The following is a 23,643-nucleotide window of genomic DNA, read 5'->3' as shown; positions in this document are numbered from 1 at the left end:
AAATTAGCTTAAGGGAGAATATTTTTTCCCCTCTTCCTTACAGACATGAACTGCTTTGATTGCCTGGAAGCATGATTTCCTGAAACCTGCTCCTTTCTGGCTCTTGCAGTGAGGTTCACAATAAAATGTATTGTGGTTTTGAGCTGGATTTTTATTTAAGAAAATGCCATTCTAGGTTATTCTCTTTCATGAGGCAGATGGAGAAAGAGATGAAAGGCTTACACTTGGGATACTTCATTTCTGCTCTTTAATTGTGGGTGGTTTCTTTTCTATAAGAAAAGGCTTCTTCCCTGGGAATTGGTGGGAATTAGAGTGGAACAAATAAAAAAGGAATAATAATGGCTGTTAATTGCTTTTTTTTTTTTTTGTATATGAAGCCTTTCATCTTGTTCTTTTCGGAACAGTTCTGTAAATGGGGATATTTAAATGCACTGCTCTGTAGGTCCAAAGACACTTCTTACTTGCTGCTTCTCATGCAATGCTTGCTTTGATGTAAGCCACGTTCTCTACCAAGACAGGCTTGGAGCCCCAGCTCTCACCAGTGGTATCAGGTGCAGCCACTGGGAACCAGTGCAGGGTTGTGGTTTGGAAGATAGCAACAGAGATGGGATGTGAACCTGTACCATGTTAATGCTTCTACTAATTAAATATAACTTCAGGATCAAGCCCTTGCAGTCACTGGTGGCTGGTGTCACTTAGCTGAGCAGGAATGCTGGAGAAGACACATGCTGCACAACTCAGGCTGCAAAGCAGCCCCTGCTCTTGAGGGGCAGTGGGGCTGGATGGAAGCTTTGCTTAGCATGGTGTTTGATCACTTTCTAGGATGAAGATATCTAAGTGGAGGTGGAGCAGCATCTCCGTCAGCGTGCAATCCCAGCTGAAAGGCACCCTGGCCCTTCTCCTCGTGGGCAACGTTGTCTTTGTGATAGCTCAGGTAAGGGTGTTGCTTTGCTGGGGGTCTGGGGTGGGGAACCCCTGGGACTTTCAGGACTGGTCTGTGCATGCGTCAGGTCTCCAGAAAGTGCAGGGATGTGACTCGACTTAGCTCCTTAGTCCGGGCTTAACCTGAGCTGTACCATCCATGGCTAAGAGCACGAGTGGATCGCTTCCAAGGCTCTGAAAGACCATGCTGTGCTCTTGGATCAGCACTGTTCCTTTTCTCAGTGTCCGGAGCTTTCATTTATTTTGCATGGAACGGTATTCTCCCTTTCCCAGTAAATGCAGAATTAATAGAAACCCCCTAACCAGCAGGTGATTCTGGATCCTGCCCCTGCAATGAGCAGTAGCTGGAACTCCCCAGGACGTTCTGTGCCCCTTGTGAAGGGTTGTGAACACTGCACTGAGCACAAGTGGTGGTGACACTGCTGGTGGAGCAGCTCCTTTGCCTTCTGCATTGTCACACTGCTGCCTGCGGTGGCCAAGGGGTGGGAGATGGGGTGTCAAGGACCCTCCTGAAGTGACAAACCTGGTGGCACTTGCAAAGGGAGCACAAGGGCTCTTCCAGCCTGCTAGCATACACTGGCACGCTCTCCCGCTGCAGAGTGGTTTTGCAAGGGTCTGCTGAAGCTTTCAGTGAAACTTTTGGCTGCAACAAGCTCTTTAGCTCCCTGAATTCACTGTGGAGCAAAAGTCAGAGAGCACCAAAAGATTTGGAGAGCTTAGGGTTGTTTGAGAGCTTAGTTTTGCCAACTGAGTGAAACAATGAGCATTTCCTTTCCCGAGGAATCCCAAATATTGCCATTTCATTCCAATTTGTAATGGAAACACAATTGGAAAAATGCAGGGTTTCTTGCAAGATGGAAATCTCAGGCTTGACCTCAGCTGGAGAAAGAAGTGCCCTGTTTGTTCAGGGCAGGCTGGCCAGGGGATGCCCTTGGGCTCTGCAGTGCAGATGCTGACGTTGCTTCTCCTCCCAACCTGCCCGGTGCTTCACACAGGACCTGGCGCAGAGCTCCAACAGCCTGGAGGATGGGGCAGACGTCACCGCACACTGGTGGGGAGAGTGGACCAAGTGGACGGCGTGTACCAGGACCTGCGGGGGAGGTGTGAAGTCCCAGGAGCGGCACTGCCTGCGGCAGAGGTACAGCACCCGCCGGAGCTACGGCACCCGCCGGCCGGGCTCGGGGCAGCTCCAGCTTGCTGGAGGGTAGACTTGGTTCAGGAGGTTGTCACTCAGCAGATAAGCACTAGTGAAAAGATGTTGTCTAGCAAACCTGCTTGTGCAGAAGGGTAAGTGTGTCTCTGAGGATGCTGTGCCCTGGGCAACCCTGCCAGGAGGACCAGCCAAACTATTCCTGTGCTGGCCCTCAAGTTTCTCCTGCAGAGATTAGTGCGGATGGGCAGAAATTTTAGTGCAACTCTGTTCTCGAGGCTTCTGGGCACAGCAGTGAGGACACTGTGGTGCAGGGTTGGTTGGGGACCCACTGATCCCAGCTGCTCTGTGCGTGGCTCCACCTTCTCCAGGCTGTGTCGTTGCTAGACGACACCTTCCAAACCTTGTCCCCATGATATCTCCTAGGATGCTGTCATAGTTGATGCTGCAGGTAACAAAGCCAGAGAGACCTTTGCTATCAACTCCAGTGAGACTGTGATAGGTCTCTGTGTGGCTTTGCTACATAGAGGCAGGGGACAAATATATTTTTAAAAGGGAAATGAAAGGTTTGACCCCTGTCTAACCATCATTTCTTTATTCAGAAGAAAGTCAGTGAGTGGGCTGGCTAATAAAACTTGCACTGGAACATCCAAAAGATACCAGCTCTGCAAAGTCCAAGTAAGGATATCCTTTTTCTCATCGGGAACACTTGGTACAAAATGTAGAAATTCATGCTTGCTTTGTGTGGTGGCATTTGTGGGCCCCTCAGAGAGGTGACACCACTTGTCCTGTAGCTGTCACTCTGTTGCCCCTCCGAGCAATTGGATTTTCCTTCTTTGATGCCCGTCACCATTGTGTTGGGCATTGGGCTTTTTGCCTGCTCTGGGGGCCACAAAACCAAGCGGGTGGTTCTTGCACCATCTCCCAGGGGGGTTCTTCAGCCATCCCTGCAGTGGGAGGAGGATGCAGCTCTGGACAGGGCAGGCAAAGGAAACACTCCTTGCTTTTGTTTGAGACATGCCAGAAACCTTTCCTGCGTTTTGTTTTCATCAGGATATTAATGTATCCCATTCTAGGAGTGCCCTGCAAACGGAAGGAGCTTTCGAGAGGAGCAGTGTTCATCATTTAATTCCCATGTGTATAACGGCAAAACATATCAATGGAAACCTTTATATCCTGGTAACAAGACATTCTTTGTGTGCTTCATAATGCTTAGCCAAAATATTTTGATAGTTATGATGCTATAGCCCGCAGGAAGGCTCCTCCTCTGATGTTTTAAAGTGATTTTTCAGAGACACAATCAACTGTCTCTTAAGTTCAAAGGTGCATTTTGCAGCTGCAGGGTAGCTTGAAAAGAAAATAACATCAATTCATAGCTGTTGCCTGTGTTGGTTGCAGCTCCTGAGGACCAGAGAGCTGAAAGTGTGGAGGAGGATGTGAGAGCACGAGGTGATGCACAGTGCTGGCAGGAAGAGTCTGGCTCACAAGTGTCCTTTGAGCTGGGGCCATTACTGGCCGTGTTGCATTTTTGGTGACATTTGCTCACTCCCACACCCTTCATGTGCTCTGCCAAATGTCACCAAGATGCAGTCAGTCAGCTTGGTCAGCTGGGGTGAGCAGCTCAGAAATAACGTAGGAGTCAGAGACCGAGATTTTAGTTTATTTTTAGGCACCTAACTCATGTCAACATCAGGCATTAAACAAAAATCATGACCGATTTTTAAAGCTGTTGGGAGCCCAGGACCCTTCTCCTGAGGAGGAGGCTCCTGAGCGCTGGTTAAGCTACTAGGGTTTTGAATATAGTCTTCCTTGTGTATGTATGTTATATCAATATATCTATGTTAAATTAACTTGTGTATTAAATGTTAAGTGAACATGCGTATGTTTTTGTGCAATGTGCATATATCGCTACTGCAAGTCCTTGCACAGAATAGGGGCTGTTGCTGCTTCCATGTGTCCCCTGGGCTGCCATTGGTGACACCGCTGGCATCACTGGACGTGTGTGTCCCTGGCAGCAGAGGGGACTGCCCGGCTGTGCAAAGGTTTGCAGCAGTGGGCTGTCATGCTCTCAGAAGCGCGATCTCCTGTCCAGCCTGGAACACAAGAGATGGCAGCTTCTGAACTGCTGGCTGCCGTGCAATTGTGCTGTTGCTGCTGTTGTTTAGCTTGGCAGAGATTCATTGACATTGGTAGGATGAAAGTTACTGTGTTTCTGCTGTTTTTGAATGTGTCTTTATATGCTTTCCCCTTAGATGACTATGTTCACATTTCTAGCAAGCCCTGTGACCTCCATTGCACCACTGTGGATGGTCAGAGACAGTTAATGGTTCAGGCTCGGGATGGAACATCCTGCAAATACACTGATTTCCGAGGGGTTTGCGTGTCTGGAAAATGTGAGGTTGTTAAACATTATAGCAAAAATATTGTTAGTAGCATTCAGAAAGTTATAATGGGTGTGACACTTGCCTGACCCTCGATACTCTATTTGTGCGTTTTTTAGCCCATTGGATGCGATGGCATTCTCTTTTCCACCCACACCTTGGATAAATGTGGAGTTTGCCAAGGAGATGGGAGCAGCTGCACTCATGTGACCGGCAGTTACCGGAAAGGAAATGCTCATCTTGGTAAGGCTTTTGGGGACCCTTATTGCTTTATTCGTATCAGAGGGTCATTTATAAAATGTATTTATGTTTTGATAAACCGCTTTGCGCTCTTACCAACTGCCCTGATTCAGTTTTTCCCACATGTTCTGGGTGTGTCAATGCCACTCAAATTTAGGCAGGGAAAACCTTTGCATGACCCTTGTTGTCAGAAACCTGAGGTCTCTGATGCTGAGTGGCGCAAGGGGGTTATGCAAGAGGCTGACTTCTTACTGGGTAATGACAAATAAGACTAAAATAGACTAGAACTAAATGATTCGTAATAACAGGAAGCTTGGGTGTTTTGAAAGACTAGGATTTCCAAAATGAGTGCAATATAAAGCAACAGAACCTAAGTATAGTGACCTAACTCGGGAATAAATGGTTAATGCTCTCTGAGGATCAGTTTGAGATGGAGCAAGCTACAGGAACATCAGTGGCTGTAGGAGGATTCACCCCATCACTTAACTGGTGCTGAGCAAAGTGGAGCTGGAGGGGAACCACATCGTAATCTCTTGCTGGGGTTTTGGGAAGAGCAGCCAGTGCAGGGTTCAATACCAAAACACAGGACTGCTTCTCCAGCTAACAAAACAGCCTTCAGATATCTTTTCTTATACCAGTTTACATGCACAAATATCATCTTTAGATAAAGATTGTATCCTTTTCTCCCCTTGGCTGTGTTTTTCTGCCATAAACCAGGATGCATAGTTTACGCGTTTTTATTTTGTTATCAATAAGGTCCGTTTGCAGCCTAACAGTTATCAGCATTAGTTTATTTTAATCCCTAAATCCTTAAAACTAACTTTGCCTCAAGGCCAGTTTGCTTGATACATTGCAGTGTTGACTACAGAGTGTTTTGTTCAGATTATTTGTTACAAAGCTCCTTTCATTAATCTGTAGTTTCCCATAGGCTATTCTCTGGTAACGCACATTCCTGCTGGAGCAAGGGATATTCAGATAGTAGAACGGAAAAAATCTGCAGATGTTCTGGGTGTGTATAACCTCTTGGTACTTCCCTACAATGCATGCCTATACTAGCTAATGCTTTTTCCAATGTGAAGATGAACGTAGTTTTATTGCAGACATGAGCTAAATCTGTAGTCAATGTAAATCACAACCGCCTTCTCCAAGCCAGTGCATTTCTCCTCACTGCAGTCTGAGCACCTGGGCTGTATATAGGAATGCTTTGGCCTTAATGTGTGCAAGCCACTTGCCCCTATGCTCAGGAGCTTGTAATGTGGGGGGACACACGGCCCAGAACTTGGGGCATGTACCCACATGATGTGTTGGAAATGGGTGACAAATGCGTTGCAATGTAGGAGAAACACTTGTTTTATTACTGTGACACTCTACTAGTCTTTTCCCCTGAATGAACAACTCCATACTTATGCTCTTGCATGTGATGGTGCTGATTTTTCTCTCTTGTTTGCAGCTGTGGCTGATGAAGCTGGCTACTATTTCTTCAATGGGAACTACAAAGTTGACAGTCCAAAGAACTTCAACATTGCAGGCACGGTGTTCAAGTACCGCAGGCCCATGGATGTTTATGAGACTGGCATAGAATATATTGTTGCACAAGGACCAACAAATCAAGGGTTGAATATAATGGTGAGCTTTGACTTGTCAGGTTTGCAAGCCTGAGGGTGATGGGGAAGGGAGGATTTCTGTTGGACTGAGGAAGGGGTGCAGGGAGCAGGGTCCTGCTGTGGTTTCCCAGCTTTCCTGGGCAGCCTGAGGAGGGGAGTGGGAGTAGAGACTGTGCCCAGTTCCTTGCATGAACCTATTTTATTTGCGTCAGTGATCTTGGATGCAGGTGGGTGTGTGAATATTGAAGGTGGGCTGGGGAAACCCTCTTCTGCAAGGAGAAGACACCTCAAGCACTGCAGGGGGATGTTTCTTTTACTCCTTGGCATTTTTAGCCAAGTTACCTGCCTGGGAAAAGTAAGACATTGGGCCAGATAACTTAGAGAAGTGCACAAAACTTAAACCTCAACTCTTTCTTGAAAGAAAACCAACTAAAATCAGGTATATGAAGAAAAGTAATTTAATTTCCTTCTGGGCAGCCAGCTAGAGCCCAGGTCCTGCCGTCTTCCATGTAGCCCCAAGCTCCTCTGGAAGGGGAAGAGATGGCTCCTTGAGTGCTGATAGAGCCTTAGGCTGGTTGTAGTGCAGAGGTTGTAGTACAGCAGCTCTGGGTCCCTTTCCCTGAGCTGGGGCTGATCCTCAGGGTTGTGCTGCCAAATAACCCTTGGAAGATGGTGCTGGGATCCAGTTGTAAGGACCTGGCAATATGAAGGAAAGCAGATTGGAAATAGCAAAGTAGATGCTCACCAACTGTCAAGCTGAAGACTAATCACAAGCTTTGTGTGCCGTATGTTCACTGCATCCCCTAATAATGTAATTTGTTTGCTAGGTCTGGAATCAAAATGGCAAGAGTCCATCCATCACATTTGAATACACCCTCCTGAGGAAGCCACACTCAAAAAATCTGCAGCCCATCTACTACACCTTCTCTGAGTCAGATAGCGAGGAAAGCAGAGAGTTTGATGGAGAAGTGCCATTGGGTTTTATCCAGCACAATGCAACCTATTTTGGGAAAATCTCCAGGGAAAGGATAGACTTGGAGAACCAGGTGTTTGGAAGGCAGGACACGGATGAAGATTTAAACTTGAGCAAAGGTCAGGAAACCAATGAGGTCTATGAAAGAGCAGAAACAATTGACTGTGAGCCAAAACTGAAGGGCAAACAACCCCAAGGTAAGGAGGAGACTTGGGCCTGACTGTTCTGCTTCTCAGAGCTCTTGTTGAGAAATGCTCTGTTTCTACCTCTGGTGATTTCTGCTGGATTGTTTTTTGGAAACCTTGGAAAGTTCTTTAAAATGTCTCTGTTCATAAATCCTCTTTGCCCTTCAGGTTCTGGTTTCTAGTGGGTGGGGGGTGGCTGTGGGTAAGGTCTCCCTGCTGGTGCCCTGCTGTGCTTTGCCTCATGCCAAGGACAGGAGGGAGCCCTGGGTGCACAAAGCTCCCCGTTGAACATCTATCCATCACCTCCCACATCTCCACAGCCCCCAGCAACCTCCATCCCACTCCAGTCCCTTGGGAATCCCACCACTAACCTGCCCCGAGTGCTTTCCCAGCATGGCTGCATGGGCTCTGGGGCTGGGTGGGCATCTTCCTTTCTGCCCTCTGCTATTGCTTGGGGCAGTGCTGGCAGATGCTGAGCTCTCCTCTGGCCATGCAATAGCAGGGTGAGACCCACAGAGCTGCACACTCTTCCCAGAGAGGTACAACCCCATGAGATTTCCCCCTCCCCAAGACCCCAGCTCCTGCCTGTGGCCCCCCAGGCGGCTGCTCAGGCTCCAGCGTGTCCCTGCTTTCGCCTCCCAGCCTGAATGCATTTTGTGGTTGTCACTGTTGTTTCCCCCTGTTGGCTCCAATCTAGATTCAAACGTAACCAGGTCTACTTACCAGACAGACCATGACGACAGAGACTTGGACCCCAGGTTCACCTCCAGGGAATTCCTTTCGGAGAATGCCATCACGGACAAGCTGCTGGACAAGACCTTGGATTCCAAGGAGCTGGTGCTCAACATGACCGTGAACAGCATCTTTGCCCAGGGAGACCCAATCAACTCTGTGGGACCACACATTGACAGCCTCTATGTTGACTACGAGGACACGGATGGTGTTGTGACCTACACCATTAATAGCACCTACATGGAGCTGAGCAACAGCAAAGCTGTCAACACATCTGCAGAGACACTGTTTTCAAATGCCACTGTCACCATGGCCAGCCCTCCAGGGAACAGAACCCACAAAGCAAGGTAGGATACTTGTCTTTAACCATAGTCAATCCTATTTGTTGCTATTCTTAACTCAACAGCGCTGTACTCAGCGCAGACCCCATTGCATGGGTTCTATCTGCTTTGGAAGCCAGAAGGTAAGTGGGGGTAGGATGATGTATGTGAAAGCTTTCTGGTGGGGGTTAATCTGGAAGAAAGGACTGGAGGTTTGGGAGCAGAAGGTCAAGAGAATGTTTAAGTAAGAGGAAAACTCACTGCCCTCCTTGGTGGGGACTTTGGCAAGTCCATGGTGATGGCTGTCAGCTTGTGAATTGCTCTCTGCCTGTCACAGCTCATTATCAGAGCCATGGCCACAAAGAAACCTCTTCCTTTTGTCTTCTCTTGACGTCCTCCTCTGATTCCCCCAGCCCCTTCCTCTGAGTTCTGATGCAGCAGAAGTTGGTCCTGGCCCCTTTTTACTCACCCTGTTGACTGCCAGCCCTGATCCTCCTCACTCATGTTGGCAGGAACATGATTCTGGCAGCTTGCACGCATGTTCCTGCCCACTTAACCGCTGCTGGAGAGGCAGAGCAGGACAACAGCAGCTTTTCTGTAGGGCCTACAGAAATAGCCTTGGTTCGCTGCCTTCATGTGCGCAGCAGCAGTGCAATTAGTCATTGCTTCGACAAGAATATCAAAAACTCTCCAGCGGCAGCTCAGTGATTGATGTTAGGACCATCACTTCAGGCTTCTTTTAATGGCTTGTTTGGAGTGGTAGTGCTAGAAAATGCAGTGGGAAGGTGTCACCTCACAATCAAAACTTTGACAGAAGGTTAAAAAAAAAAAAAGAAATAAAGGCTTAGTCTGTCTTTAGCAGCAGAATTGATCCAGGCAAGGCTGGGCTGGTTGAAAGGGAGTCTTGGGCTAGTGCTTGTCCACAAGCCTGTGTTCAGTGTCTTTTGGGGTGCTCTGGGGAGCAGCCACAAATTAAAGCAATCCCTGGATAGTTTGGGCTGAAATTGGCCTCTTGAGAGTCATCCAGGTCCCAGACCCACAGCCATAGATGTGGGTCTTGCTGTGCACCTCATGGCACCCAAACCTCCCTGGGGGTCTCCTCCTGGCTCTGCTGCTTCAACCCTTCTGTCTGCCAGTCTTCACCACCAGAAAAACATGATGCTGAGCTTCGGGAGATGTAAAGCACTGAGCAGATGCTCTCTGGTTATAGTTAGCTGTATTTACCCAGAACTTACATCAGCTTATGCTAAAGCAACTTATGCTAAAGAAAATGTCCAAGCAGCCAAACATATCAACAAACTTCTTAATGATAAGAACACTAAAACTTTGCCAAGGGCTTGAGTCTATCATCTCTTCTTGTGGCTTGGCTTGGAAATTCTGTCTTCAGCTGCCAAAGCAAGCATTTCATTAGCACTCTGACAGCCGAGGGCGGCCCCTGCCTTACTGTACCGTGGGGGTGACAAAGGGCCTGTGACCCCTTGGGGTCCCCACCACTCTCCCTGGGTGACCTCAACTATCTCCTCCAGTAGCTGTTAAATGGGGCTAATGCTTCCCTACCTCCTGGGAATACAGGGACCTTTGCGTGCTTTAAACTTCAGAGCAGCTCGGCTATTACAGGATAATCACAAAAGCCTGTCAGTGGTCCCAGTGCAGCTTTTTGTGGTGCAGAAAAGCCCTTTCCCCTGTCTCTGGCTGCCCATCTCTTGAAGACAAGATGGGGATTTAAACCCCTTCATGAATTGCATTTTTTTTTTTTTTTTGACCCATTCTTCCCTTGCTTTAGTTCTACAATGCTCGCTCTTCTTCCCCCAGCTCTCTAGAATAAAACAAGAGCTTTTCAGATCTGAAAAAGAAGTGTTTGCTTGCTGAGTTTTGCACTAGTCAAAAGGCTGGATCCATAGCCTGGACTGGGAGATACCAGCTCCTCACTGGGAGGCCATGGTAGGGTGGTTGAAAGGCCAGTGGAGGCAGACATATGGGGCAGCTGGGGTGTAGGAAATACACTGTTTGGAAACATGTCATTTTATTTAAAAAAAAAAAAAAAAAAAAAAAAAAGAGGGGTGGAAGGGAGGCGGCCTTTATTACTTCCCCCAACCTAATTGGTTCAAGCCCAGTTGCAATTGTAAAACTAATCACTAACGGTATCTCCTGGGTGGGAATGATGGACGAGGAACCCCAGCTCAGCTCACAGAGACCAGGGTTAAAGCTTCTACTGGCACCCAGCACAGCAGGATAAAGCCCATAATGGGCAGTGGGATGTGGTTTGGTGGGTCATGGGCTGGGTGCTGGAGCATGAGGTGTGGGAAGAGCATTGGGGCTTGGACTTGTTCCTCCAGGAGGGAGGTGTTGGAGGGGACATCCAGAAGCCACACTGATGGAAATGGTGATGGGGCAGAAGGAGAAACTTCTTGTCCTTGGTGTGGGGCTGAGAGTGGGGGATCCCCATCCGTGGAGATGTGTAAAACTGCATTGTGCAGGGCCATGTGGGACCCAGTCTGTTACTGGGGTCAGCCTAGTTCTGGGCAGGAGCTCGGACCTGAGACCTCCCAAATCCTTCCCCGGATTAGTTTGGGGTGGATGGTGGCTTCTTGCTCATTTTCATTCCCTATTAATGAACAAGCAAAGGAGGATCATCTCTTTGCAGACTGGGACAGGGTTGGTTAGAAGTGGGGCATTTAATTTCTTTCTAAACTGTTGTAGTTCTTAGTGTGGATGGAGTTACCCCATTACAGGAGCCCCTTGCACCAGCCTGTTGTGTTTTATTTCCTCTCTGGGAACAAGCCTTGCTGGGACAGGAATGGGCACATGGCTCATGTGCTGTGGTAGGGATGCTGTGCTGCTTTATTATCCTGGAGCAGTTCAAGTCTTTCTGGGGCCAGACAGGGCAGAACCAGGTACCCCATCCCTGGAGACATCCCAGGCCAGGCTGCGTGGGGCTCTGAAAAGCCTGATCTAGTTGAAGATGTCCCTGTTCGTGGCAGGGGTTGGACTAGATGAGCTTTAAAGGTTCCTTCCATCTTTTCTATGATTCTACCCTTTGTCCTTCATCCTGTGCTGCGCAGCCAGGGCTGATCCTGCAACAGGAGCCTTGAGTTTTCCCCTTTGCTTAAAAATAAAAACTGAAATAAAACACAGAAATACAAGCCCAGAGAGTCTGGATGTTGACCTGTGGTGTTTGTGTGTGCTTGTTAGGATAACGATTCTTCTGTGGGGATTGTTTTGGGAAGATGAGCAGCCTAGAACTCAGCTGGGGTGAGGGACTGGTGCTAATTTTTGGTACTGCTGCTTGCTTGAAAAGCAGAGGCAAAGTACAGGCAGGAAAGAAAATACTTGACTTTATAAAAAGGCTCATACTAAAGAGAGAAGCCCACCAGCTTTGTGGGACAATGTGCTGCTGTTTGCATATAGAGGAGAACAAAATGACAGTTTTGTCTTTGCTAGAAATGGTAAAAGAGCTGAATGCTGCCCTATGACCACGTGTCTGATTTGTCTGGAAAGAACTTGTCCCTACGACCGTGTTACACGTAGAAGCAGCTCTTTATTTAGGATAACACACATTAAAGGGACACTGTTGAAAGATTTTCTGTCCTCAGATGTTATGTAAAGCTTATTTTGAAGATTTTCTCCTTTCAAGGGACAGGGTTCCCAGTCACAGGATAACTTGGTGTATACTTTGGTGCCTCTAAGAGCAAGGTATAGACTGGAGGATCTAGGCAATACTCTGTTTTCCAGGAAAATAAAAATACAAAAAGCAAACGTTGACTATATTTTAATGAATCTTACTGAAAACTGCCATCCTTTGAGCCCTCTCCCAGCACACTGAGAGCAGCTGGGGCTGAGCCAGGACCAGGGGCTGATGCAGGACCCCAGGCAGAGCTGTTTGGGCAAGATAAACCACTATTTATAGTGAGCCGAGGTGGTTATTTTTCTGCAAGAAAATAGTCACACTCATTTCGGTTCCATTTCAAACGCAGGAAGCAACCGTTTGCCAAACTGACAGAGGCAAAGTCAACAGGGAAAACGAGATTGTTGTTGTGTTTAATCCTTCTGGAGGCTCAGTGCTGGCGGTGGAAGGAGGGTGGGTCCGAAAGGAAACGGCTGGATTCTCAACAGTGTCCTTTTAAAGGCTGATTTGATAGACTGGACCTCAACTTTTTCTTACGAACAACTAAATAAGGCAATTTCAGAGCTTCTGCTGCCTAGAAATCATACAAGCTGCATATCTCGCCAGGCCAGAGACAAGTGGATGTCAGGATACAACCTTGTACGCTATTTCAGTGTAGCCGTTTCAAGGGTTTGAACAAAGGTATGAGAACAGAATTAAAGCCTTTTGTTGTAAAGGTGCAGTATCCCTGGTGTGTTTTAACCTCACAGCATGTCAGATGCAATGAACTGGGAGAAGTTGTTATTCTTGGTTTGACAAATGCATTTTTGTACACCAGGCTGACTCCGTTACTGCTTTCCTGATGGCTTTACGTGTTTGAGCAGAGCATGGATATGAGAGATGCAAATTTACCTAGCTAAAAATAAAACAAAATAACCCCAAACAAGAGCAGCAAAAGCAGTAGGTAGGCAAATAGCATGCCTTGGTGTTTAAAAGCAAAGTGTGCTTTGAGAAGCAAGTTCATAAACTCCTGTGCCACGTGTTGGCTTTCGGAAGGAGTGAGCTGCTGAGATTTGAGCGGCTGAAAGCTCTGCTGGGTTGAGCAGCACAGCCCTGGAGACACAAGGGAGGAGATACTGCACCTTTAGTCGCTGTATGCTGAGGGCCAGGTGTATTTGAGCAGAAAAAAATGCAAACTTTGTTAAATTCTGAACTGTTACTACTTGTGGGTATTTTTATCCCATTCTCTCTATTTCTAGACAGTGGAAGCTCTGCCTCTAACCGGGCTGGGGATTCTACTTGGGGCTCAGGACAGGTATGTTGTGAAACAAACCAAACTGATTAAAACAAACAAACATACCCCAAAAAAATCAGAAAAACCAAACCCAACCATCAAATAAAGCAAATTCCCCTCCCAAACCCGAACCCAATGGAATGCAGCCTGCTGGCAGATGTGTGTGTCTGACGTGGCCTGTCACCGCTCGCCTTGTAAATGCCTTTTTTGTTTGTTTTTGTTTTTGTTTTTTTGTTTTTGTTTGTTTGCTTATCGCTAGAAACAGATTGAAGTTGTTAAGAAAGGGCCAAGGTGTGAGTGCTGCTGACATGTACAGGTGGAAGCTTTCCTCCCATGAACCCTGCAGCTCTACATGTACCACAGGTAGTTCTATGAAGCAGCCAAATTCTGCACAACCTGCTGAAATCACCTGGTGTGTGAGTCACTTTTCTGTCTGTGAGGGAGGGGAAGGACCTGGTGCTGTGTAGGGGATCTCACCATCTCTGGAGCTGGTTTAGCACGACCCTGAATCTGCTCCACTTGGGTGCAAAGGTGGAGAGAGGAGCCGGGGCCTGAGAGCCTGCAAAGCCCAGTGACCTTGCGGGCATGTGGGGGCTCAGAGTTAGTGCTCAGTGCGTCCCTCATCCTGCTAAATGCCCTTTGGGGAGCACTGATTGTCATCTTTGCTTCCCAGCCCTGTGGGGACACGCTGGGGCTCGGCAGGATCCCCACACCTTGCTGAATCTCAGCATATTGCCTCTTTTTTTTTTCCCTTCCTCCCCCTTTTGACCATTCAGAGGGATTTGTAAAGCTCGACTGCTTCCCACAGGGTGAAATTTTGAAGATTGTTCAGCTCTGGCAGGAAACAAAATAGCATTTGGCTTTTTGATTTTTGTTTTGTTTCTCCCACTCCTTCTACCCCAGAGCCAGATCTTGGCTGTGAGGGTGTAAATCTGGAACAGCGATGTAGATGCCAGGGCTATCAAAACCTGGCCTATATTATTTTTGCATCAATTCCCCCTTTTTGCCTCCCCAAAAGCCTCAGCCACCTGGTCTCTCTCCTCCTTTACTCCTTGGTTAGGGGGTCCTGGCCCCATCACTTGCGATGAAGCATGTGCAGGTTGTGCACTTGCCTGCACCATGAAATAATCCAGACCCTGCAGTGCTTCTGGAATTAGAAAGAAGGAAAAAAGGAGGAGAGAGGAGACTGCAATCTAAGGGACAGCTCTTAAAAGAGCAAACACAAGGATTTTATTTTTTTAAGCATGCCAGAGCATTTGTTCTTGTCCAGGAGCCACATGCCCACAACGAGAGCTTCACAAGCCGTCCCTGTCCCTGGGATCCCATCAGCCACATGTTCTGGGACATGTTTGATTTCTTTGATCCCCTTTGAAGAAATTTCCCCCTTGACTGGGCCAGGTTGCTCTGCCCTGGTTTGCAGCTAGCAGGGAGAAGTTTTACTTAAATTTCCCCTTTCTCGTTGCCTTTTCTTAATGACATATCACCGAGAAGCAATACCATGTCAAGAGCCGTAGATCTATGGGGTTTTTTTAGTTTCATGTAAACCATATGTTCCTGAGAGCTGCAATTCTTGTTACCTGTAGCCAGAGCAGCCTCCTGGTCCCCAGCCAGGTCCCAGAAAGGACTTCACAACATTTACACTGGCATGGCAGGCTGGGGGGGTGGGGAAAGGAGTGGGTTGGGGACCGATTTCCCTGTTGCCTCCACCCACGAGCTGATGGCTGTGAGGCAGAGGGAGCCCTGAGCATTTCCTATAAAAACGTTAGTCATATATTGATCTTGGTGGCCGTGTCCACCTTTGGAGCTGGCCAAACTTGGCCATGCTGCCCACGTTGGTCCTCCCCTCCCAGCAGCACCCATCCCGCGGGCCAAAAACTCCAGCTTGCTGCCCTCCATTGGGATGAAGTTTGGGAATATAGAGCTTAAAGAAAAAAAGGATTTGGATGTTAAAGTCACCAAGCGTCCTCTCTTGTGTGTGTGTGTTCTCTTTGAAATTAGGAGTGATGTCCACATATGCGATGTGTGTTCGCTATGATGGGATCGAAGTGGATGATACGTATTGTGATGCCATGACACGCCCCGAGCCCGTCCATGAGTTCTGTGCTGGGAGAGAGTGCCAGCCAAGGTACCACCTCCTGGGGGGCTCTGCGCTTTCTCCGCTGTGGATGTATTTTGGGGAGGGGGTCGGTGTGGATTTGGGGGTTGTGGCAGCAGGGATGGCCTATAGCACCCTCTTCATGCTCCCCCAGTTGCATCTGCCTGGGCTGCACCGGGATGCAGCAAGACTTTCCTCCTGAGTGTTTTAGCTGAAGCTGCCAGGTTAAAACTTCTGTAAATCCCAGCAAAATTTGCACTGGGGCTGCCACTGATTCCAGGCACTGTCCTGCCCTGTCCAGCACACGGTGGAATGAATTGGATGGAGGGACCGAGCTTGCAAAGTGGTCCCTTGGGCATCCAAAACGTCACTGAGGTTTGCTTGTATCAGGGCAAGGGCTGGTGCAGAAATCTTAGTACAAGCACTAGGGCTCTTTTCGTGCTTAGGTTATCCCACTAGGATTTTATAAAGCCGACCTTCCTTGTAGTTGTGCTGTTCCAGCTACGTGGTTTGCACCGGGAGAGGGAAGAGCTGCTCTGTGATTTACCGGAGCTTGCAGCTGGGCGGTGGGTGAACCGAGGAGAACGTTCACCAGCACTGCAGCAGACGGGATGCTGTTAGGGCTGGCAAGACTTTTCCAACAGAAAGCACCAAGAGATTTTTGCCTGATCTGGGTGGGAAAGACCTTGGTTTCATCTCCCTTCTGAATTTAGGTGACACCTCTAAATGTGTGACGTCTCCTTGCAGATGCTGCTTGTGCCTGGAGCCCCACATGGGACACAGGGCCAGCGTGCATGGGGCAGCCCCATGTCCAGAGGATTTGGAAGTCTGATTCATTTTGATTTTTACATTTTTTAGCTTATTGTTTCGTTCAGAATGGCTATAATTGATGTGACTGTACTGTAAAAATCTTGACTTCTTATGTCTTTTCCCTTGATTTACAAGCTGCTTCATTCTTGTAATGTCAGGACAGTAGTGACAGGGGACAGTAAGGGGCAGTGTCTGGTAGCAGACCCCAGCTCTTCCAGCCCATCTCATGAGGTTTGCAGTTAGACTGGCGGTGGTAGAGGAATGTCTGTCCCACCAGGGCGCAGGCAGTTTTGTGTCACATTATTGCTGGAATTTGCAGGGTGATGGATGGTCATGTCCTCTCCATCCTTTATCTGGATGGGCAGAAAAGAGGGGTCAAACGTGGGCAAAAAGCATGGCGGAGATGTGCTGGTAGATGTGGGGTCCCTGCTGGGGTCTGTGCCTCACTGCAACGGCTTCTCCATCTCAGCAAACTGGTTTTAGCATGCGCTGCTGCAGGCATGAGCTCAGGTCTACTGGGTGAAACCGCTGTCTGTTAATACATCCCATCCTATGGGAAAACCTCCTGCACGCTGGCAGCCTGACCACAGCTCGTTCCTGTTGCAGCCGTGTCCCCCCAGCCGGGAGCAGGCAGGGTTTTCCCAGGGGGTGCTCCAGCTCCGGTCCAGTCGTGCCTATCACAGCGGCCTCTCTTGTCTCCGCAGGTGGGAGACGAGCAGCTGGAGCGAGTGTTCCCGCACCTGCGGGGAGGGCTACCAGTTCCGCATCGTCCGCTGCTGGAAGATGATCTCTCCGGGATTCGACAGCTCCGTCTACAGCGATCTCTGCGAGTCTGCAGACATCACCCGGCCGGACGAGCGCAAGGTCTGCAAGAACCCAGCCTGCGGGCCCCAGTGGGAGATGTCGGAGTGGTCCGAGGTGAGTCCCTGGGGATGCTGGGCTGGTCACGCTGCGGGTGAGCACGTGCCAGCGCTTCTCCTTTCCTTTTCCAGTGGAAAGTCATCCCTGGCCATCAGAGATTTTGCCTTTTAGGGCACTGGCTGCAGTTATTTCATGTGGAGCAACATGTACCTGTAATTTTTTCCCTAAAATGAAGGCTTGGGTCCCCTCTGGGGTGAGAAGGCCACACCATCAGTCACTCACAGGGTCTTTGACGGCACCCGGGTGTCTCTGCCTGTGGCTTTTATGCCCTGGAGCCCGCACGCTCCTTGACTCTCTGCAAAGGAGCCAACGTCATTGCTGCTCCCAAATCAAGCCCAGACCTTTCTAAGCAAGAGCAGACCGAGCTCCGAGCCAAGTGTCTGCGGGCACAAACCCACCCCGTGTTTTACACCACAAGTGATCGGACTCTTCCTCCGGGGAGGCTCCCAAAACACTTTTTTGTTTTAATTTAAATGTCTCCTTTCCTCTGGAAACCAGGGTGCGTTTCCCTCGAGCTGATGGAGGGGCTGGTGCATTCCCTGGTGTTGCAGGATGTTTTGACTTTCCCAGCTGGGTAGAGAGGAGCTCCCTGCGCACGTGCTGGCACGTTATTTTGACTGGCGTAGCAAACCAGAGTGGCTTATTTTACAGAAATCTGTATTCTCCTCCAGCATGTGTCAGGGACAGATTGCTTGAGACAAGTCCTGGAGTAGTTTGTTCTTAGCCAGCAGCAAAGCTAATCTCATTTGGATCCCATCTAAAGCAGGGTGCCAAGTTGGCTGGGGAAATAGGCATTAGAAAAAAAAAAAGCACATTTCAGGGATCTGAGGATTAACATATCAGCACAGCGCGTCTGAGCGCTGTGCTGTTGACACTTTTCCCTGCTTTACGTTATGCATGGAGCAAATGTGTATATGTGAGACTGTAGTAACTCAAATCCAGTTCTAAATAATGTCACTGGGCTGTGCGGTGCCAAATTTATCCACAGCATAAAAATTTTCAGTTATGCGGTTTGGAGAAAACATTCTCCAAAGAGGCGGAAAGGAGCTGGCTGTTCTGGGAAGGAGGCGAGAGATCTCACCCTGTCTCTAAGTGACAGCTAAAACTTTTCAGCTCTGATTGGGCATTTTTGGTGCTTTGGATTTTCACCCTCTGGCATTACCTGGTAGAGTTTGCACAGCACCTGAGCGGGATACAGCCCTCCTGCCCCTTAACCTGACTGCTGAAGCTCTTGGGAGGTTTTTGGGCAAGAGGAGCAGCTTTGCTACAGATTGTTTTACAGAAAGTTATCCATGCATTTTCAGTGTCTGTTTTTAGTTGATGGTAAAAATGTAAAGAAACCAGAAAGTGGCTCCCAGTTCCCATCGGGGGGCCGCTGACACTGACCTTGTCCCCTCCCGGCAGTGCTCAGCGCGGTGCGGGGAGCGGAGCGTGGTGACACGGGACATTCGCTGCTCAGAGGACGAGAAGTTGTGCGATGCCAGCGCCCGGCCCCTGGCCGAGAAGAACTGCACGGGGCCGCCCTGCGACCGGCAGTGGACTGTCTCGGACTGGGGACCGGTGAGAGCCCGGGGGGGGCGGCCGAGTGGCCATCGTGACCTGTTGCAGGTGGCCCTGCTTGCGGATGTGTTTGTGTCCCTAGTGCTGGGAGTTTTGGGGTCAGACTCATCCTCCCCAGCAGCTTCCAGCTCTGACAGAGAGAACCTCCAAATGATGTTCCCTTCCTTTTCCCTTCTCCCCTTCCTTTTCCCTTCTCCCCTTCCTTTTCCCTTCTCCCCTTCCTTTTCCCTTCTCCCCTTCCTTTTCCCTTCTCCCCTTCCTTTTCCCTTCTCCCCTTCCTTTTCCCTTCTCCCCTTCCTTTTCCCTTCTCCCCTTCCTTTTCCCTTCTCCCCTTCCTTTTCCCTTCTCCCCTTCCTTTTCCCTTCTCCCCTTCCTTTTCCCTTCTCCCCTTCCTTTTCCCTTCTCCCCTTCCTTTTCCCTTCTCCCCTTCCTTTTCCCTTCTCCCCTTCCTTTTCCCTTCTCCCCTTCCTTTTCCCTTCTCCCCTTCCTTCTTTTCCCTTCCTGCACAGTTGTGCTACAGAGACCCCCTCCATCCCAAGCTATTTTTACCCAGATTCTGATACATTAGCATCAGCTAAAAATAAGCAGTTTCCATGGCAGCAGCAGCTCTGTGAAACACCGTGCATCACTGCAGAAGACCCGGGGAGCACTCGCTGCCTCCCCCGGTGCTTGGGGCAGCGTCCGCCTGGCCCTTTGCAGTGATGGGGGAATATTTGCAGCCACTTGTCCTCTTTGCCATGACCTCTCAGAGTGTCACCCCAGGGTTCCCTGTTCGTTGGTGCTTCCCTAAGAGGTGCTGAGTTTTGCTCAGCACCAGCACGTTGAGGCCGTGGGATGTGTTGGCTGCTGTGGGGCTGCCCAGGGAAGGATGTGCTGAACTTCCCTGCAGCTATTTTAAGCTGAGCCCAAATAATCCCTCTGTGATCTGGGGATGGTGGTGGTGGGGAGGCATCTCTGTTCATGTTGCGGGGATGGGGATGGGGATGGAGCTGTGCTGCCTTCCCTGCCGCTGAGCACCCGTCCTGCCCGCTGCGGTTGCAGTGCAGCGGCGGCTGCGGGCAGGGCAGGATGATCCGGCATGTCTACTGCAAAACCAGCGACGGGCGGGTGGTGCCGGAGTCACAGTGCAACCTGGAGACCAAACCGCTGGCCATCCATCCCTGCGGGGACAAGAACTGCCCCTCGCACTGGCTGGCACAGGACTGGGAGAGGGTAAGTGCAGCCCCTGCCAGGCTGGGGGTTGGTTTTGGGGGGTGATGGAGGAGGGATGGGGGTAGGCAGGGGTGTGTGGGGCTCAGCCGGTCCCACTCGCACCCCCACAGTGCAACACGACGTGCGGCCGGGGTGTGAAGAAGAGGATTGTGCTCTGCTTGGAGATTGTCAATGGCAAGATCAAGACCCGCAACCCCGCTGACTGCGACGTGGCCAAGAAGCCCGTGGAGGAGACGACATGCTTCGAGCGGCCGTGCTTCAAGTGGTACACGACCCCCTGGTCGGAGGTGAGCGGGGAGGAGGCTCAGGGGGGTGTGGGGGGTTCTGTGGGAGGGAGATGGGGAGAAAAATGCCTTTCCTTCGAGATGTGCTAATGCTGAGCATGTGGTGCCCCATCCCCAAGGGACTGGCTCCGGGAGAATGGCAATGAGAGGAGGTGTTAAGGCCTGGCTTGGGCTTTGGCTTCTTTCCCCTCTCTCTCTCTTTCCCCTCTCTCTCTCTTTCCCCTCTCTCTCTCTTTCCCCTCTCTCTCTCTTTTCCCTCTCTTTTTTCCTTTCTCATTTTCCCCCCTTTTTCTTATTTCCCTTTTTAAATTTTCCCCCTTTTTTCATTCTTTTTTTTTTTTCTTTTTTCCCCTTCCCCCCCTTTTTCTTTTCCTCTTGTTCCTTTTTCTTCTTTCTTTTTTTTCTTTTTTCTTCTTCTCTCTTCCCTGCAGCCTCCGGTGGGAGTGTACCTGGGGGTGTGCATGGAGGCCATGGGGTGGCTCCTGAGGATGCAGGGGCTGAGGAGGCAGAGGTTGGGGACGCAGAGGTTGGGGATGCAGAGCTGGGTGTGCAGTTTGCTCCAGCACCCTGCAGAGGCAGCCGGGCTCCAGCAGCCATGGGGCTGAGCTGTGAAGGTCTGCACCCGGTTCCCTCCCAGCCCTCCCCATCTCTGCTCCAGGCGCCTCGTTTTGTTTAGTCTTGCAAACCAGGATGGGAGCACATCCATGTGTCCCGGGGCAGAAGCTGCTGCAGGCGGCTGATGTTGCTTGGCAGCAAAGATGGAGCAAGAGGCCAGCGGCGCAGGGCTGAGACGTGACATTCAGCCAGGGAAACAGTTCACCCCCCCCTGCCCTGACATCTTCAGCAAGCACTTTGTGTTTATTTAATGGGTTTTGGCTTAGCACAGACCCCCGCGATGGCAGGGTCGCAACTCACTCCCTCTCTGTGTTCCCCAGTGCACGAAAACCTGTGGCATTGGCGTGAGGATGCGGGACGTGAAGTGCTACCAAGGGAAGGACATTGTTCGGGGCTGCGACCCGCTGGTGAAGCCGGTTGGCAAACAGACCTGTGACCTACAACCCTGCCCCACGGAGCCCCCAGGTGAGCCCCACGGCACCCCCGGCAAGCAGCACCTCCCAGCATCTTAACTGCCACAAACCCCCAATTTGATAGTGATCCCGGGGAGGATGTAGAGCGGCCAGCTCTCCCTCTGTGCCCAAGTTTTGGGGCACCATGCACTGGCTATTTCTGGAGATAACCCCATTAAATTAAGGGGCGAGTTCAAAAGCAGCATGCTCTGACCTCAAGATTTTTAGGGAGTTTCAGAGAGCTGACTCGGCTGCTGCTTCTGATTCCAGCTGATGTCTAGGAAGTTTGGTCTGTGCCATTATTTTAATGACTTTTTTTTTGGTCTCCAAATGTCCTGCGGGATTTGTAACTGTCTCGTTATCTGACTCGTCTGCTGGCTCAAAGCCACCGTGATCTTTAGTGAACACACGGTTCTAATTCTTTAATAGGATTTGAGAATAAGGACGGTGTGGGAGAAAAGCATGAAAATGGGAGACGGATTTGGGGCCGGCTCCTGGCTCAGCTTTGGACCTGCTGGGTGCCCTCGGCTGCCGTCCTGTGGGGTCCGGGATGTGACACGGTGCTTGGGAGGTGCCTGGTTTCATGCATCCAATGGATTTTCAGCAAAATAGTGTGTTTCTAAAATATGGACCCAATCTAAAATCCCTATATCTTTGAAATTGGGTCCATTGGGTCCTTTTTGAAACACCTTTTTTATATATATATATATATATATGTGTGTGTGTGTGTGTATATATATATGTATATACATATATATGCGTATGTATATGTGTGTATATATGTATATACATATATATGCGCGTATATGTGTGTATATATGTATATACATATATATATGCGCGTATGTATATGTGTGTATATATATGTATATACAGATATGTGTGTGTGTATATATATGTAATTGTAAATCCTGTGGGTTTGAAGCATGTTCTCATGCCTTTGCCTACATTGACGGTGATATTTGTGGAGAAGCTCCATGGCTTTTTCCAGGGGATGCTCTGCCAGATATAAAGGAGGTGGCAATTATAACCAGACTAATTTGTTGCACAGCCTGTGGCGTTCAAGCCAGGCTGTGCATGGGGAAAAAAAAAATATGAGTTAATGAGCTCGCAATGGTTTATTTTTTCATTTACGTATCGTTGCCTTTTGCTTTTTCTTCTCCAGACGACAGCTGCCAGGACCAGGCAGGAACCAACTGCGCTTTGGCCATCAAAGTGAACCTGTGCAGCCACTGGTACTACAGCAAAGCCTGCTGCCGCTCCTGCCGCACGCCCCACTCCTAGTGCCCTTCGCCAGGGCTCCGTGCTCCATTTAGTAAGCGCTACACATCCCACAGACCGGTGTTAAGGATACTTTGGGGTTTTCTGTGATTTTTTTTTATCCCCACCGATGCAGAGCTACCCTCCTTAGCCCACGGCTCGGGTGCCAAGCTGTACATTGGGAGCCCCCATTATCAGAGCTGTACATAAAGTCGTGTATATTTGATTCCTCCCTGCACCCTGAACTGCAGGTACACACACGTGTTTCACAAGGTCTTGTCCTTTAGATTCTCCTCTATGCAAGTTTGGGGTTGACGATGGGAAGATGTGAACTCTGTGAAGTGCAAATTTCCCTTTGCAAAGGGGGTTGGTGCCTCTTTCCTAATTTATCCCTGTGCTCTCTTGTTAGCTGCATTTAACATGGTGGGATGCTCTTTCTCGTTTGCTAAATGAACTTGAGCCCAAGCCCTTTTTTTTGTAATATGTAGGTGTATACTTTTTCAGAGAATTTTATCTTATAATCAAATGTTAGTTCCATAGTCCTTACACCCCCCCCATAATGCAGACATATTGTATATAATATGGAAACATAACTGCACTTTATATCACAAAAAAGATGTGCTCTTTTTTAATATATTTGTTTACAGACAGTGAACTTTATCCACATAATCATTAATTTGTACTCTATGTATATTTTAATAAAGTTGTCATATTTATGGTGGTATCTTGTTTCACTGTCCAGTTTGTAGCGGGTGTTTGCCCCATGTGCTGGGAACACTGGAGGCAGGGTATGAACTTGCTGGTCCCTGGGAGGAGCAGAGCAGCTCTGAGATGGGGAATGGTGGCTGCTCAGGCAGTGATACAAGGAAAAGTCCCATGGAGCCAGGGATTTTAGGATGGTTGCTCTGGGTTCGGAGCCCTCAAGTTTCTCAGGAGCTTGCAAGTAAAGAGGCTCAATGTGGTGCCAGCAAGAAAAGGGCCTTTCCGTGCTCCCAAGGGGGTTATTGCC

The 23,643-nt window shown here is 49.3% G+C and overlaps 1 protein-coding gene across 8 annotated transcripts in view; it reads left to right on the top strand.

The window, feature by feature from the left end:
- The window catches only part of ADAMTSL2 (ADAMTS like 2), a 58,483-nt gene extending 35,125 nt beyond the window's left edge, over positions 1-23,358 (top strand). For 2 of the 8 annotated variants that reach the window (XM_065035666.1, XM_065035665.1), the window contains exons 2-19: positions 823-934; positions 1,938-2,080; positions 2,695-2,770; positions 3,169-3,271; positions 4,345-4,490; positions 4,593-4,716; positions 5,642-5,722; positions 6,164-6,339; positions 7,145-7,487; positions 8,173-8,554; positions 13,685-13,788; positions 15,424-15,550; positions 17,035-17,248; positions 18,656-18,811; positions 19,853-20,023; positions 20,134-20,310; positions 21,243-21,387; positions 22,540-23,358. In XM_065035666.1, the coding sequence (XP_064891738.1) occupies positions 824-934; positions 1,938-2,080; positions 2,695-2,770; positions 3,169-3,271; positions 4,345-4,490; positions 4,593-4,716; positions 5,642-5,722; positions 6,164-6,339; positions 7,145-7,487; positions 8,173-8,554; positions 13,685-13,788; positions 15,424-15,550; positions 17,035-17,248; positions 18,656-18,811; positions 19,853-20,023; positions 20,134-20,310; positions 21,243-21,387; positions 22,540-22,658 (2,898 nt within the window). In that variant the 5' untranslated portion in view covers position 823 and the 3' untranslated portion in view covers positions 22,659-23,358. Of the gene's footprint in view, positions 1-822; positions 935-1,937; positions 2,081-2,694; positions 2,771-2,899; positions 3,272-4,344; positions 4,491-4,592; positions 4,717-5,641; positions 5,723-6,163; positions 6,340-7,144; positions 7,488-8,172; positions 8,555-13,684; positions 13,789-15,423; positions 15,551-17,034; positions 17,249-18,655; positions 18,812-19,852; positions 20,024-20,133; positions 20,311-21,242; positions 21,388-22,539 lie in introns of those variants that run through there. The other 6 variants (XM_065035670.1, XM_065035669.1, XM_065035667.1 and 3 more) reach the window with 5 other exon arrangements.
- Positions 23,359-23,643: the final 285 nt, after the last annotated feature.

This window comes from Columba livia, chromosome 19, assembly GCF_036013475.1.
Source record: "Columba livia isolate bColLiv1 breed racing homer chromosome 19, bColLiv1.pat.W.v2, whole genome shotgun sequence".
In the NCBI taxonomy this organism is placed as follows: Eukaryota; Metazoa; Chordata; class Aves; order Columbiformes; family Columbidae; genus Columba; species Columba livia.
This window is presented reverse-complemented; position numbering and strand designations above follow the sequence as displayed.